Source organism: Oncorhynchus mykiss, chromosome 5, assembly GCF_057628025.1.
Source record: "Oncorhynchus mykiss isolate SJ-2025 chromosome 5, ASM5762802v1, whole genome shotgun sequence".
NCBI classification, from domain to species: Eukaryota; Metazoa; Chordata; class Actinopteri; order Salmoniformes; family Salmonidae; genus Oncorhynchus; species Oncorhynchus mykiss.
This window is the reverse complement of record NC_143026.1, coordinates 16,876,972-16,894,852: the sequence shown is the minus strand read 5'-3', so window position 1 is coordinate 16,894,852 and position 17,881 is coordinate 16,876,972. Positions and strand designations below refer to the sequence as shown.

Genomic DNA, 17,881 nt, shown 5'->3' with positions numbered 1-17,881 from the left:
CTTCAGCTGGCCCACACCCACCTGTTGGGGGCACACCTGGGAATGGAGAAGACCCGGGAACGGATCGCTGCCCGGTTCCACTGGCCCGGGATGAGGAGGACCATGGAAGACTACTGTTGCAGCTGCCTGGAGTGTCAAATGACTGCCCCAAAGGCCCACTTCCGAAACCCACTGGTCCCAAGCAACGAGGACCTCGACCCAGTCCAGAAACAAGAGCTCAGGGAGCTTGTCGATCGGAACATGGCGGTGTTCTCCGAGAAGCCGGGCTGCACTACCCTCATTGAACACCACATCCGTACCCGGCCCGGGGAAATGGTACGAAAGAGGCCATATCTGATTCCAGAACCCAGAAGGAAGGTTTGTGAAACAAGAAGTGGAACCTATGCTGAGGAATGAGGGTCATTAAAAGAGTCTCAATGCATGGTGCAGCCCCATCATGTTGGTGCCCAAACCGGACGGTAGCCTCCGCTTCTGTAATGATTTCCGGGGTGTGAACGACATAAGCTTATTCGACGCCTACCCCATGCCGAGGGTGGACGAGCTCATCGACCGATGACCAAAGGATCGGCAGGTACCGTTGGCAGCCTCCTCCCGGGAGAAGACTGAGTTCTCGGTTTGTATCAGTACCGGGTGCTCCCGTTCGGTCGGGAGCTAGACACAAGTATTACCTGATAGGTACCCACTTCACCCTGGTCACGGACCATGCTCCCCTGGTCTGGATGGCCAGGGGAAAGGACACAAATGATCGGGTCACCAGGTGGTTCTTGTCCCTTCAACGCTTCCCTTTTTCTGTTGTGTACAGGTCAGGGGCGAAGCATGGAAACACACTGTACAGGTCAGGGGCAAAGCATGGAAACACACTGTACAGGTCAGCGGCGAAGCATGGAAACACACTGCACAGGTCAGGGGCGAAGCATGGAAACACACTGTACAGGTCAGGGGCGAAGCATGGAAATACACTGTACAGGTCAGGGGCGAAGCATGGAAACACACTGTACAGGTCAGGGGCGAAGCATGGAAACACACTGTACAGGTCAGTGGCGAAGCATGGAAACACACTGCACAGGTCAGGGGCGAAGCATGGAAACACACTGCACAGGTCAGGGGCGAAGCATGGAAACACACTGTACAGGTCAGCGGCGAAGCATGGAAAGACGGATACCCTATCGAGAAGGGAGTCATACGTCGCACTGATGACAGTCCCCTCCCCGACAGAGCTAAAGGGGGGGGGGGGGGGGTGGCATACAGCAGGTCAGCCACCAGGGGGAGACTCGTCGAGGTCTGGTGACAGATGGTGCATATCACGAGGCAATGGCTCCATCTGCTGGACGTGCCAGGTCTTGACGGGTTCTCCGGCCAGGACTAATTGGGGCTGATTGGGGTTGGTGAGTAATCAAGGGCTGATTGCTCACCAGCTGTGCGAGGCCCATAAAGCTGCCAGAAGGGCAGCACACAGGGAGAGTGGGGAAAGAAAGGACTCCCGTATAGTTGGGTATGGTTACAGAGGTAACAGGAGTGAGTGCAGTTTTGATCCTGTCAGGATACAGCAAAACCCGGCGCCTAGAAGACGGTATCCGAGAGAGGGTCTCATGGGGGAGACCTATCCTTTTCTTTTGTTGATTTATTACTTAAATAAACACCCTTGAAACCGAGCTAATCCTACTCTGTCCGTGTCTGATCTGTGTAAAAGTCTTGACCAAACGACCTGGTCTGCCACACTACATAGTACACTACCTCTGTAACCTACATAGTACACTACCTCTCTGCCCTATATAGTGTACATAATGCAGTTCCTATGTTGTTACCTTCTTGATATAGTGAGGCAGGCTGGAAGCCAGCTCTGCTATCTTAGGAAAAACAGACATGTAGAATTTCTCTTCTTTGGGTGATTTCTAGAGAAGAGGGAAAGGAGAATATATGTAACAAATTAAAATATTTAAAAAATCACCTTTATTTAACCAGGTAGGCTAGTTGAGAACAAGTTCTCATTTACAACTGTGACCTGGCCAAGATAAAGCATAGCAGTGTGAACAGACAGCAACACAGAGTTACACATGGAGTAAACAATAAACAAGACAACACAATAAACAAGTAAATGACACAGTAGAAAAATGAAAGTCTATATACATTGTGTGCAAAAGGTATGAGGTAGGCAATAAATAGGCCATAGGTGTTGGCTTTGGGGATGATCAGTGAGATATACCTACTGGAACGTGTGCTACAGGTGGGTGTTGTTATCGTGACAAGTGAACTGAGACAAGGCGGAGCTTTACCTAGCATAGACTTATAGATGACCTGGAGCCAGTGGGTCTGGCGACGAATATGTAGCAAGGGCCAGCCGACTAGAGCATACAGGACGCGGTGGTGGGTGGTATAAGGTGATTTGGTAACAAAACGGATGGCACTGTGATAGACTGCATCCAGTTTGCTGAGTAGAGTATTGGAAGCTATTTTGTAGATGACATCGTTGAAATCGAGGATCAGTAGGATAGTCAGTTTTACAAGGGTAAGTTTGGCAGCGTGAGTGAAGGAGGCTTTGTTGCGAAATAGAAAGCAGACTCTAGATTTGATTTTGGATTGGAGATGTTTAATATGACTCTGGAAGGAGAGTCTAACCAGACACCTAGGTACTTATAGATGTCCACATATTCTAGGTCGGAACCATCCAGGGTGGTGATGCTAGTCGGGCGGGCGGGTGCGGGCAGCGAACGGTTGAAAAGCATGCATTTGGTTTTACTAACGTTTAAGAGCAGTTGGAGGCCACGGAAGGAGTGTTGTATGGCATTGAAGCTTGTTTGGAGGTTACTTAGCACAGTGTCCAAGGAAGGGCCAGACACTGCGTAGAGGTGGATCAGGGAATCGCCCGCAGCAAGAGCGACATCATTGATATACAGTGCCTTGCGAAAGTATTCGGCCCCCTTGAACTTTGCGACCTTTTGCCACATTTCAGGCTTCAAACAAAGATATAAAACTGTATTTTTTTGTGAAGAATCAACAACAAGTGGGACACAATCATGAAGTGGAACGACATTTATTGGATATTTCAAACTTTTTTAACAAATCAAAAACTGAAAAATTGGGCGTGCAAAATTATTCAGCCCCCTTAAGTTAATACTTTGTAGCGCCACCTTTTGCTGCGATTACAGCTGTAAGTCGCTTGGGTATGTCTCTATCAGTTTTGCACATTGAGAGAGACTGAAATTTTTTCCCATTCCTCCTTGCAAAACAGCTCGACCTCAGTGAGGTTGGATGGAGAGCATTTGTGAACAGCAGTTTTCAGTTCTTTCCACAGATTCTCGATTGGATTCAGGTCTGGACTTTGACTTGGCCATTCTAACACCTGGATATGTTTATTTTTGAACCATTCCATTGTAGATTTTGCTTTATGTTTTGGATCATTGTCTTGTTGGAAGACAAATCTCCGTCCCAGTCTCAGGTCTTTTGCAGACTCCATCAGGTTTTCTTCCAGAATGGTCCTGTATTTGGCTCCATCCATCTTCCCATCAATTTTAACCATCTTCCCTGTCCCTGCTGAAGAAAAGCAGGCCCAAACCATGATGCTGCCACCACCATGTTTGACAGTGGGGATGGTGTGTTCAGCTGTGTTGCTTTTACGCCAAACATAACGTTTTGCATTGTTGCCAAAAAGTTTGGTTTCATCTGACCAGAGCACCTTCTTCCACATGTTTGGTGTGTCTCCCAGGTGGCTTGTGGCAAACTTTAAACAACACTTTTTATGGATATTTTTAAGAAATGGCTTTCTTCTTGCCACTCTTCCATAAAGGCCAGATTTGTGCAATATATACAACTGATTGTTGTCCTATGGACAGAGTCTCCCACCTCAGCTGTAGATCTCTGCAGTTCATCCAGAGTGATCATGGGCCTCTTGGCTGCATCTCTGATCAGCCTTCTCCTTGTATGAGCTGAAGGTTTAGAGGGACGGCCAGGTCTTGGTAGATTTGCAGTGGTCTGATACTCCTTCCATTTCAATATTATCGCTTGCACAGTGCTCCTTGGGATGTTTAAAGCTTGGGAAATCTTTTTGTATCCAAATCCGGCTTTAAACTTCTTCACAACAGTATCTCGGACCTGCCTGGTGTGTTCCTTGTTCTTCATGATGCTCTCTGCGCTTTTGACGAACCTCTGAGACTATCACAGTGCAGGTGCATTTATACGGAGACTTGATTACACACAGGTGGATTGTATTTATCATCATTAGTCATTTAGGTCAACATTGGATCATTCAGAGATCCTCACTGAACTTCTGGAGAGAGTTTGCTGCACTGAAAGTAAAGGGGGCTGAATAATTTTGCACGCCCAATTTTTCAGTTTTTGATTTGTTAAAAAAGTTTGAAATATCCAATAAATGTCGTTCCACTTCATGATTGTGTCCCACTTGTTGTTGATTCTTCACAAAAAAATACAGTTTTATATCTTTATATTTGAAGCCTGAAATGTGGCAAAAGGTCGCAAAGTTCAAGGGGGCCGAATACTTTCGCAAGGCACTGTATACAGAGAAAAGAGTCGGCCCGAGAATTGAACCCTGTGGTACCTCCATAGTGTCTGCCAGAGGTCCAGACAACATGCCCTCCGATTTGACACACTGAACTCTGTCTGCAAAGTAGTTGGTGAACAAGGCGAGGCAGTCATTAGAAAAAACAAGGCTATTGAGTTGCCGATAAGAAGACGGTGATTGTCAGAGTTGAAAGCCTTGGCCAGGTCAATGAAGACGGCTGCACAGTACTGTATTTTATCGATGGCGGTTATGATATCGTTTAGTACCTTGAGCGTGGCTGATGTACTAACTTTGAAGTTAGAGCTACAGGATGCAAATTTCTGCTTGAAAAAGCTAGCCTTTGCTTTCCTGACTGACTGCGTGTATTGGTTCCTGATTTCCCTGAACAGTTGCATATCGCGGGGACTATTCCATGCTATTGCAGTCTGCCACAGGATGTTTTTGTGCTGGTCGAGGGCAGTCAGGTCTGGAATGAACCAAGGGCTTTATCTGTTCTTAGTTCTGCATTTTTTTTAACGGGGCATGCTTATCTAAGCTGGTGAGGAAATTACTTTTAAAGAATGACCAGGCATCCTCGACTGACGGGATGAGGTCAATATCCTTCCAGGATACCCGGGTCAGGTCGATTAGAAAGGCCTGCTCGCAGAAGTGTTTTAGGGAGCGTTTGACAGTGATGAGGGGTGGTCGTTTGACCGCGGACCCATAGCGGATACAGGCAATGAGGCAGTGATCGCTGAGGTCCTGATTGAAAACAGCAGAGGTGTATTTGGAGGGCAAGTTGACCATTCACAGTGAAGTGGTAACTGACCTGAACAAAGGTATGCAGGGCATCAAAGGACCATTGATCTTCATACTTTGGGTTGTATTTCTTTATGGCTTTCTAAGTGGAGAGAAACATGTAGATCATTGTTAAACAGTACTGGTCAAACATGCTAACCCCTACCTTAACTGTTACCCCAAACCCAGGTTAACCTGAGGGGGCATGTTAGGAAATGTTAGGATAATGGATTCGTGTTAGGAAATGTTAGGATAATGGAGGCGTGTTAGGAAATGTTAGGATAATGGAGGCATGTTAGGAAATGTTAGGATAATGGAGGCGTGTTAGGAAATGTTAGGATAATGGAGGCGTGTTAGGAAATGTTAGGATAATGGAGGCGTGTGTGTCGTACCTCTACGTCACCCACTGATGCAGTGGTCTTCTTGGCCAGACTCTCCAGCTGTTTAGAGACCACCTCCCACCGACTTCGCTCAGAGCTGGTTACCTGGGAAAAAAAGTCAATTAACCAAATTACCAATCAATAAATTAGCCAACAAACAAATAAATCAATGAACCAATCAACCAAATGTTCAATGAACCAATCAATTGACAAATAATGTATCGATCATCAGTAAATGAACGAATCAATGAACACACCCATCCAGTCTTGATGAGGCTTTCTGGTGAGCAGGGCATCTTAACAAAGTCACTGTGCCACACATGCCGTCCAGAATGAGGTTTTAATGTCCTTTTATGGTGGAACTCATTCACCTGAATAGGGAGGTAGACAGAGACATGAATGATCTGTTAGAGACACTCTTTGTAGTAATTGTTTTGTGTAAACGTCCCAGTTCACTCTGTCACTTTAGATGCAAGCTTTTTTATTGATCTGCACTGGTTTAATTATCTCTCTTACATCTATGAGGACGTTGTGAGTTCTGCTGAAGGACAGCTGCTCCAGCTCCACGTGACACTGAGGGACTTTCTTCAGCTTCTGAGAGCAGCACGACCTCTTCTCCTCCTCACCCCTCGCTCCCTCCGTGTCTCTTTTCCTTCCTCTATCCTTCCCGCTATTTGCGTCCCCTACTCCACCCGCCTTTCCATCCCCCTCTTTCTCCCTTTCTCTCTCACTGTCTCTGTGCAGTGATTTGGTGACCGAAGTTTTGTCAATGTCGACCAGGTTTCCAACAGGGACCTCTCCGTTTGGGTTGCGTTTAACCCCCTGATCCCTGTTCTTGTTCTGCATGGCGGCGTCATTCTGCATGACAGCTTTCATTTGGCAACTGTCGTTACGATCGGCCATACCTGGAGATAGACAGAGAGACAGGAGTAGGCTTATACTGTCTGCTCCTGATGCTGGGTGATATTTATCATATCAACATATACTGTAGGTTATATTAAATATACCTCACATGTGACCTATGATAAGACTATGTCATTTGTATGCAAAGTCTACTAAAATGTTTATCTGACTCATTATAAAATGAAAGGATTTACATACAAGGCATTCAAGGGGGGAGGAGACAGAGAGAGAGTGATGAGAGAGAGAGAGAGAGAGAGAGAGTGTGTGTGTGTGTGTGTGTGACCACAGCTGGTCAGGAACAAAGATAAACACTGTATATATATAATATGACATTTGTAATGTCTTTATTGTTTTGAAACTTCTGTATGTGTAATGTTTACTGTTAATTTTTATTGTTTATTTCACTTTATATATTCACTTTATATATTATCTACCTCACTTGCTTTGGCAATGTTAACACGTTTCCCATGCCAATAAAGCCCTTAATTGAAAAATTGTAAAGGACAATGAATCTGAGACCATTTTATAACATCTGAGTTGTTTGGATTCAACATCTAAGTTGATGACCAATGGCATTACTGTAAGGTTAACCTCCAATCAGATATCAGACCTAAGACAACTGCACTTTCTCATAACCTCAAGATGTAGGGGTGCAGCAATAAAAAAAAAACAGCATGAATTTGTGCTGTTGCAATAAATAAACAAATTAAACCATTTTTCTGTCTCTATGCGTCACATCTGGAGGAAAACTGGCACCATACCTACGGGGAAGCATGGTGGTGGCAGCATCATGCTGTGGGGATGTTTTTCAGCGGCATTGACTGGGAGACTAGTCAGGATCAAGGGAAAGATTAACGGATCAAAGTACAAAGCGATCTTGATCAAAACCTGATCCAGAGCGCTCAGGACCTCAGACTGGGGGCGAAGGTTAACCTTCCAACAGGACAACGACCCTAAGAACATAGCCTAGACAACGCAGGAGTGGCTTCGGGACAAGTCTCAATGTCCTCGAGTGGCCCAGCCAAAGCCCGGACTTTGAACACGATCAAGCATCTCTGGAGAGACCGGAAAATAGCTGACTCTCCCCATCCAACCTGACAGAGCTTGAGAGGATCTGCAGAGAAGAATGGGAGAAACTAACAATTCTATAAAACATTTTTTTCTTTGTCATTATGGGGTATCGTGCGTAGATTGATGAGGAAAACAAACAATTCAATCCATTTTAGAATAAGGATGTAACGTAACAAAATGAGGGAAAAGTCAAGGGGACTGAATACTTTCAGAATGCACCGTACCCCCCAAAAAATGTATTCGCCTCACGTTAGTCAAAAAAGTCTGTCTTTTTAATATCCAGTTGAAATGATAGTTCCTCAGTATTTGAAAAATCTTTACAACACTCCCGGCCTCGATAATCACCAAGCCTCGGTGTGATAGAGCAAAATATCATGATCTGATATCCATATATCCAGTGGAAACGTCATAAAAACAGCTTTCTGTTCCAAGCTCACTGACACAAAAAACTTTGAGGGCCCGGAATAGCCTAGTTGATATAATGTGATGATTTGATACAATGTTGAACTTCACTAGCAATAGCTCAAGTCAAAACAGATCGAAAGGGAGGCAGACAGGCAGAGAAGAGAGATGAATGTGATGAATGTATCATATTTTCTACTGTTTTTGTCTGCTTTAGGCCTTTTACTTATTTGATGATGGAAGTTTCATTTCTTTAGCCACTAATGGACCACAATGTATCAATGTGTCCATATGACAGAGGCAAATGCTCTTGATGAATTTTAACTTTTAGATTTTTATCATTTTACTTCAGATTTTTATAATTAACCACGAGACAATGACTTTGAAAAACTAAAACGTTACTGTTCCACGAAAATGGACCATTTAGTTTGTTTGTCTTTGAAATAACACCAAAATTTTAGAATTTTTCAACCCATTAAAATTGAGATTTTTTAATGTTTTTCCAATTTTAGAATTTACCTTCATTTGTTCGAAAATTAAAAATGAAATATTGGTGTGGCTGGGAAAACGGTTATTTCTTAAATCTGTGGATCAATTGGACGCTACCACTTCAGTGCTGGTGAGATAAGCCTTGCCTACACTATAAAGTGGTAAATTAATGCGGCACACACACACCGTCACGTTCGTTGTAATGAGGAGACCAAGGCGCAGCGTGACTAGAATACATTCCTCTTTATTAAAGGAAGAACACTTAAACAAAACAAACGTGAAGCTATAACCACTGGTGCTGACACAGGCAACTATACATAGACAATAACCCACAAAATACCCAAGGAATATGGCTACCTAAATATGGTCCCCAATCAGAGACAACAATAAACAGCTGCCTCTGATTGAGAACCAATCTAGGCAACCATAGACATAAAAACACCTAGACTAGAAACAACCCCATAAACATACAAAAACCCTAGACAGGACAAAAACACATATATCACCCTCGTCACACCCTGACCTAACCAAAATCAGTGGTGCGCCTGACCTAACCAAAATCAGTGGTGGGCCGTCAGGGCCAGCAAGGCCTTCTCTGCTGGCCTAAACATCATCAGAATATATATATTTTTTAAATATATAATACAAATATGTATTAAATTATTCCCCAGAGTAAGAGTTACACTCTTCATTTCATAGCTTTCCTCTTGGTTGCACTGCTTCCAGCCCCAGGTTGAGATTTGGAGAGCTGGTCTTTATGTTAGATCTTTTATCCAATCATATTCAGCCATCATGTGTTGCCAGGGGTCTAAAATCTGCCCTCAAGCCTTCAGAATCAACAGTGCGGAGCTTCAAATCAAATCAAATTTGATTTGTCACATACACATGGTTAGCAGATGTTAATGCCAGTGTAGCGAAATGCTTGTGCTTCTAGTTCCGACAATGCAGTAATAACCAACAAGTAATCTAGCTAACAATTCCAAAACTACTACCTTATACACACAAGTGTAAGGGGATAAAGAATATGTACATAAAGATATATGAATGAGTGATGGTACAGAGCAGCATAGGCAAGATACAGTAGATGGTATTGAGTACAGTATATACATATGAGATGAGTATGTAAACAAAGTGGCATAGTTAAAGTGGCTAGTGATACATGTATTACATAAAGATGCAGTAGATGATATAGAGTACAGTATATACGTATACATATGAGATGAATAATGTAGGGTATGTAAACATTATATTAGGTAGCATTGTTTAAAATGGCTAGTGATATATTTGACATAATTTCCCATCAATTCCCATTATTAAAGTGGCTGGAGTTGAGTCAGTGTGTTGGCAGCAGCCACTCAATGTTAGTGGTGGCTGTTTAACAGTCTGATGGCCTTGAGATAGAAGTTGTTTTTCAGTCTCTCGGTCCCAGCTTTGATGCACCTGTACTGACCTCGCCTTCTGGATGATAGCGGGGTGAACAGGCAGTGGCTCGGGTGGTTGTTGTCCTTGATGATCTTTATGGCCTTCCTGTGACATCGGGTGGTGTAGGTGTCCTGGAGGGCAGGTAGTTTGCCCCCGGTGATGCGTTGTGCAGACCTCACTACCCTCTGGAGAGCCTTACGGTTGTGGGCGGAGCAGTTGCCGTACCAGGCGGTGATAAAGCCCGACAGGATGCTCTCGATTGTGCATCTGTAGAAGTTTGTCAGTGCTTTTGGTGACCAGCCGAATTGGAGTGGGTCTAAGGTGTCAGGTAGGGTGGAGGTGATATGGTCCTTGACTAGTCTCTCAAAGCACTTCATGATGACGGAAGTGAGTGCTACGGGGCGGTAGTCGTTTAGCTCAGTTACCTTAGCTTTCTTGGGAACAGGAACAATGGTGGCCCTCTTAAAGCATGTGGGAACAACAGACTGGGATAGGGATTGATTGAATATGTCCGTAAACACACCAGCCAGCTGGTCTGCGCATGCTCTGAGCGCGCGGCTGGGGATGCCGTCTGGGCCTGCAGCCTTGCGAGGGTTGACACGTTTAAATGTTTTCCTCACGTTGGCTGCAGTGAAGGAGAGTCCGCATGTTTTGGTTGCGTGCCGTGTCAGTGGCACTGTATTGTCCTCAAAGCGGGCAAAAAAGTTATTTAGTCTGCCTGGGAGCAAGACATCCTGGTCCGTGACGGGGCTGGTTTTCTTTTTGTAATCCGTGATTGACTGTAGACCCTGCCACATACCTCTTGTGTCTGAGCCGTTGAATTGAGATTCTACTTTGTCTCTATACTGACGCTTAGCTTGTTTGATTGCCTTGCGGAGGGAATAGCTACACTGTTTGTATTCGGTTTCCGGTTTCCGGTCACCTTGCCCTGATTAAAAGCAGTGGTTTGCGCTTTCAGTTTCACGCGAATGCTGCCATCAATCCACGGTTTCTGGTTTGGGAATGTATTAATCGTTGCTATAGGAACGACATCTTCAACGCACGTTCTAATGAACTCGCTCACCGAATCAGCGTATTCGTCAATGTTGTTGTTTGATGCAATACGAAACATATCCCAGTCCACGTGATGGAAGCAGTCTTGGAGTGTGGAATCAGATTGGTCGGACCAGCGTTGAACAGACCTCAGCGCGGGAGCTTCTTGTTTTAGTTTCTGTCTGTAGGCAGGGATCAACAAAATGGAGTCGTGGTCAGCTTTTCCGAAAGGAGAGCGGGGCAGGGCCTTATACGCGTCGCGGAAGTTAAAATAGCAATGATCCAAGGTTTTTCGAGCCCTGGTTGCGCAATCGATATGCTGATAAAATTTAGGGAGTCTTGTTTTCAGATTAGCCTTGTTAAAATCCCCAGCTACAATGAATGCAGCCTCAGGATATATGGATTCCAGTTTGCAAAGAGTCAAATAAAGTTTGTTCAGAGCCATCGATGTGTCTGCTTGGGGGGGGGGAATATATACGGCTGTGATTATAATCGAAGAGAATTCCCTTGGTAGATAATGCGGTCAACATTTGATTGTGAGGAATTCTAAATCAGGTGAACAGAAGGACTTGAGTTCCTGTATGTTGTTGTGGCCACACCACGTCTTGTTAACCATGAAGCATACGCCCCCGCCCCTCTTCTTACCAGAAAGATGTTTGTTTCTGTCGGCGCGATGCGTGGAGAAACCAGCTGGCTGCACCGACTCCGATAGCGTCTCTCCAGTGAGCCATGTTTCCGTGAAGCAAAGAACGTTACAGTCTCTGATGTCTCTCTGGAATGCTACCCTTGCTCGGATTTCATCAACCTTGTTGTCAAGAGACTGGACATTGGCGAGAAGAATGCTAGGGAGTGGTGCACGATGTGCCCGTCTCCGGAGTCTGACCAGAAGACCGCTTCGTTTCCCCCTTTTACGAAGTTGTTTTTTTGGGTCGCCGGCTGGGATCCATTCCGTTGTCCTGGGTGAAAGGCAGAACACAGGATCCGCTTCGCGAAAGTCATATTCTTGGTCGTACTGATGGTGAGTTGACGCTGCTCTTATACTCAGTAGTTCTTCTCGACTGTATGTAATGAAACCTAAGATGACCTGGGGTACCAATGTAAGAAATAACACTCAGAAAAACTCAGAATGTAGCTTAAAGTGAATGGAAATGAAAATGAAAATTTAGTGTCAACCAATCGGCTTTAGAGTTGGCTATTGTACGCCTGCTAGCTGGCTCCAGTGTTACACAGGAGCCAGCTAGCAGGCGTAGTGCGTGCACGTCTTTTGATTGGATTACCAATATTGAGAGGCAAGTCCTATGGGCAGGTCTATGCAGAACCTCAGAACTAGGAAACTGAATTTGATAAACAAATTAATTTGCGTACTACTAAGCTGTTTTGTCAACCCACAATGGCGGAAGGAGGAGAAGATATCGATTTGGTCGAGGATATAATTATAACGCCATTCACAAGACAAACTTTTCAAGAAAAGTTAAACATTGTAAGGAGAGGTCGCCCGGCGCCGACGCTACAAAGCCTGTCACAGGCGGGAAAGGGGTTTGTTCGCCACTTTCAAAGTTATCAATGGCTCAATGGCTATCAATGGCTCACAGGAACACTGCAAACTGTACTGCTGGGAATGCCTATTATTTGCAAGTGATCGATTTGGTGTTTGGAGCCACACTGGCTTTGCAAACTTGAGTTGTCTAACCAAGGCAGCAACGAGACACCAAAGTATGTCTGGCCACTTACAAGCAATGGTGCTTTTGAAAACTTTTGGGGACACCCGAGTGGATCTACAGCTCAACAAACAAGCGCGCAGGGTAACAGAGCTGCACAATGAAAAGGTGAAGAAAAATAGGGAAATATTGAAAAGACTCATTGATTGTGTCATGTTTTTGGGTAAACAGGAACTGTATTTTTTGGGGGGGGGACTTAAAGCTCAAAGTTTGTGGACCAGAAATGGATAGAAGAAGAATATTAATATAACTCTGTTGCACTCGACTATGTTCTTGCCTATTAGTTGAACTGTACTGTATTGTACTCTTCCCCTGCAATTCTCTGAATAAAAATGTGAATTTCAAGGTGACGCAACGCCTGGTTATACTGCGTTTCTGTCTAAATGTATAGTGTCTAGAGCCATGAGAGGTGGATTAATTCGGGTGGGACTGTGTAGGACCTCACTGAAGGCCCAGGCCCCAGGCCCACGGCATGCCACTGACCAAAATAATAAAGAAAACAAAGAATACTAAGGTCAGGTTGTGACACATGTAACGGATGTGAAACGGCTAGCTTAGTTAGCGGTGGTTTGCGCTAAATAGCGTTTCAATCGGTGACGTCACTTGCTCTGAGACCTTGAAGTAGTAGTTTCCCTTGCTCTGCAAGGGCCGTGGCTTTTGTGGAGCGATGCTTCGTGGGTGACTGTTGTTGATGTGTGCAGAGGGTCCCTGGTTCGCGCCCGGGTATGGGCGAGGGGACGGTCTAAAGATATACTGTTACACACACACACACACAGGGGCGGATTGGCTAATCAGTTTTTACCCGGATGGGCCGGTCTTACTTGTTTTTTTGTGTGCAAATGATCAAGGAAAACAATTATTTACAAGCAAACAAAAACTGCTACTGTGTATTCATGTTATACTCAATAATAAAGCTGTAAATGACAGATTCTAAGTCTGACTTATTTCTACCTAAGGGATGCTGAAACCTGGGATGACTCATGACTGACTTGGAGGTGAAGGCTAAAAACAAAAACCTCAAAGAGCCTATTCCAGAAATCAAGTGATTACAATGTCTTCTTTTGTGCATTTATTTTCATTCTGATGTGTGTATATCACTTCTAAACCTGTTTCTGAGAATCACACCACTTCCTGCTTTCTGCCCACACAGAGAGGGAGTTTCCATGACGCTCTGCAGCGCTGCAGTGCATTGTGGTCTCATGGCCTACACTCAGATGGAACCGTTATATATGTTGGTTCATCTGGGTCAGATCTTATTTTTCCACTCTGAGAAAAAGGAAATTGTGTGTAGGCTACATTTACAACAGTTCAAAACCTTGAGTTGATGTCTGAAATCATGCATGCAAGTTTAACATTATCCTGCTAAGAATATCTTAATCACTGGTATAAGTTATGAATGTTTCTTTTTGCTAAATATGTTAATGGTCTGAGGGGGTGAGCAAAGTAACAACAGTGTGGTGGTTAGTGTATCACATTGCTGCCTGTATCTCTAAAGTCATGCACACTTCATCTCATAGAGGAGTGTGGGTGGTGGATGTTAATTTAGTGGCAGGGGTGGATTGGCCATTTGGCATTTTGGGCATGTTTTTGCACAAAAAGATCATTATCTGGCTAATACTGGGGGCTACAAGGAAATAAATGGGCTGCTGTGGGGGGCCTTGAGGAAAAACATGGCCCAGTGTGTTATAAATGCTAGGGTTGATTTCTGGTCACAGTCCGCACTTACACACACACACACAGAAACACCAGGTATCTCCGAAGCAATGCTATACCATTCTAACGGCCATCGTGCGTTGTCGGGACACTGAATGGGGTTAACTCTCTTGGTACGGTCACTGACTAGTTGCGTACATCAGTTGCTGTCAGACTGCCCTTCGCTACAATGTTATCTTCAAACCCCTGCGTATGCCAACACCGCGCATATAGAAAGTCTAACAGCTACGCCTAGCCTATAAGTCGAAATGGAAGGTAAACTTACAAATCTGTGCGTAATGGCATTGTGTTTTATGTAAACATCCAATGAAGTAGCCTCATAGGCTTGTTATCTGCTGAATGTAGCCTAATGCACAGATTGTGCCGAGATCTATTGCGTGTCCCTGTCGACTCACGAGTTGCCCCCCGAACCCCTGTTATGAACATCTTGGGGCAGGGGTTCAGGTAAAGCAGCGTCTGAGACAGCAATGTTACGGTCCATTGTTATAACCTATTAAAGGTTGAGACACTAGCTTCTGTACGGTGAACAAGTAGCCTAAGTTAGCGGTATAGCTGAGATAAATGCATAGCCTATAATGGAGACGATGCTCCTGATTTGGGATAACCTATGCATCCTTCAGTCCTCCCATCCTTGAATGATAGGTGATGTTACGCTAGGCTACCAACCAAGTGATGTCAGATCAGTGATTATTTCTATAGCCTATGATCATTGATCTAATATACACTGTGTATACAAAAGTATGTCGACACCCCTTCAATTTAGTGGATTTGGCTATTTTCAGCCACACCCATTGCTGACAGGTGTATAAAATCAAGCACATTGAATCACGCAAACAGCCATGCAATCTCAATAGCCAAACATTGGCAGTAGAATGGCCTTACTGAAGAGTGACTTTCAACGTGGCACCGTCATAGGATGTCATCTTTCCAACAAGCCAGTTGGTCAATTTTCTGCCCTGCTAGTGCTGTTATTGTAAAGTGGAAACATCTAGGCCACACAAGCTCATACAATGGGACCACCGAGTGCTGAATCGCGTAAAAATTGTCTGTCCATGCAACACTCACTACCGAGTTCCAAACTGCCTCTGGAAGCAATGCCAGCACAAGAACTGTTCGACGGGAGCTTCACGAAATGGGTTTCCATGGCAGCCGCACACAAGCCTAAGATCACCATGCGCAATGCCAAGCATCAGCTGGAGTGGTGTAAAGCTCGCCACCATTGGACTCTGGAGCAGTGGAAAAGCGTTCTCTGGAGTGATGAATCACGCTTCACCATCTGGCAGTCGAATCAGGGTTTGGCGGATGCCAGGAGAACACTACCTGCCGAATGCATAGTGCCAACTTTGTTTGGAGGAGGAGGAATAATGGTCTGGGTCTGATTTTCATTGTTCGGGGTAGGCTTCTTAGTTCCAGTGAAGGGAAATCTTAAAACTACAGCATACAATGACATTCTAGACGATTCTGTGCTTCCAACTTTGTGGCAACAGTTTCTGTAAGGCACTTTCCTATTTCAGCATGACAATACCCCTGCGCACAATGCGAGGTCCATACAGAAATGGTTTGTTGAGATTAGTGTGAAAGAACTTGACTGGCCTGCACAGAGCCCTGACCTCAACCCCACTGAACACACTTGGAATTAATTGGAACTCCGACTGTGAGCCAGGCCTAATCGCCCAACATTGGTGCCCAACTTCACTAATGCTCTTGTTGCTGAATGGAAGCAAGTCCCCGCAGCAATGTTCCAACATCTAGTGGAAAGCCTTCCCAGAAGAGTGGAGACTGTTTTAGTAGCAACTCCATAATAATGCCCATGATTTTGGAATGAGATACTAGAAGAGCAGGTGTCCACATAATAATTGATCTAAATATAAAAAGTATTTCAAGAAACTGAGAATCCATCCATGAATATATTCAAACAGCACCTAAATTACATTGCTTTGCAGGAGTGGTCCTTGAGTTGCCTCTCGTCCCACAGACACGTTTGTATAAAATCCCTCCCACAGTCATTGGATAGGCCTATAGACCTAGAATGCCGTTAAACTATAGTCTCATTTAATTTCACTTGCCCACTGCAACCTACTGTTAGCGTACAGGTTATGGGTTCTCAATATAGTGGGCCAGTGTAGGTTTGTAATGGGCAGCAAAATAGCAGTTGTAGCAAATTTGGAAGGCAGTTCGACATAGCAACATATCTCAAGATAATTTGTTTCATTGGGTGCGCTCATGTACTATTTACAGTCGTTAGAATAGTTGCCATAAGGGGGAAATACTACTGTTAGTAAAGCACCATGGTCGTTAAGTTGCCATTACACAAAGATTATTGACACCCCCTATTCTGAACGTTCCTTTCGTCACATAGGCCAAGATGTTAAGACTTCTAAACTACTGTAGGCTACGAAAGGTGTTTGCTACACAGCAGAACATTGTAGCCACTTCAGAGGGCAGAATGATAGGGACTCAATCCCAGGTCTCTTCTCAGTCAGTGACAGAGCTACGAGTTTCTTCATCAGGTTGTGCTCATAACGCACCATGGCCATTAGAAGAGTGTATGCCTATAGTCTGAAGTTGTATGTATGTATGTATGTGTGTGTGTTTGCGCACAGTGACGGCCTGTTATATGTGCCCAACTTCGCCTCTAAAGGGCCGAAGTCCGTGAATCGTAGCACTCGCTTTCCTGCCTGCTCTGGTATGTGTGTGTGTGTGTGTGTGTTGGTTCTTTATTTATTTCCCCCCACAAATTATATCCTGTCTCATCCAACGGGCTCGGGACAAGAAGATCGAGTCATGCGTCCTCTGAAACATAACAAACAGCGCTTCTTTTAGCACCTGCCCGCTTAACCCGGAAGCCAATGTGTCAAGAGTAAAAGGACCGATCGGACCATACACAACCAATTATAATTTTGGATGAGTATAGGGTCTCGCCCTGTGCACTGTAGTAGCCTAGTGGCGTCCACTAGAACCATGTATTTGACAATCACCCAGTTTTCCTAACAGCACCAATATTTGTACTTTCCCTTTTCAAACGACAAGGTAAATTACAACATTGAAAATGTTTAACTCCGTTTCTATTATTCAAATTGAACAATCCTATTTGATAATTGGATTAATAAACGTTACACGCACCGGGGATACATTGTGTAGGTGGGCTACTCACTTAAATGATGCCCGAATCCGCAGCTAATTTCTGAAGAGCAAAAATATGTGCTTTTCCATCTAGAACTCTTCGCGAAGTTCCAGCAATCCTGAAAATGAAAGTGAAACGTAGACTAGGCAAATTTTCAAGCACGTCGACTGTGCATATGACGTAACGCTATACGTGCGTGTTTTTATGAAGTGAAGTCAACGTTGTTCTTAGGGCAGAAATAATCTGATTGGTTTAGGGAAGAACAAATCCGATTGGTTTCTAAAAGGTCAATGGTCAGAGTTTAACAGTTGCACAATTTTTGGAAACATGGAAT

General features: G+C 44.4%; 1 protein-coding gene across 6 annotated transcripts in view; it reads right to left on the bottom strand.

The window, feature by feature from the left end:
• The window catches only part of pargl (poly (ADP-ribose) glycohydrolase, like), a 40,641-nt gene that overhangs the window by 15,481 nt on the left and 7,279 nt on the right, over positions 1-17,881 (bottom strand). For 4 of the 6 annotated variants that reach the window (XM_021601938.3, XM_021601940.3, XM_090234006.1 and 1 more), the window contains 5 exons: positions 6,190-6,578; positions 5,931-6,044; positions 5,686-5,778; positions 5,325-5,396; positions 1,806-1,892 (listed from right to left, as the gene is read on the bottom strand). In XM_021601938.3, the coding sequence (XP_021457613.3) occupies positions 1,806-1,892; positions 5,325-5,396; positions 5,686-5,778; positions 5,931-6,044; positions 6,190-6,576 (753 nt within the window). In that variant the 5' untranslated portion in view covers positions 6,577-6,578. Of the gene's footprint in view, positions 1-1,805; positions 1,893-5,324; positions 5,397-5,685; positions 5,779-5,930; positions 6,045-6,189; positions 6,579-17,546; positions 17,797-17,881 lie in introns of those variants that run through there. The other 2 variants (XM_021601937.3, XM_090234005.1) reach the window with 2 other exon arrangements.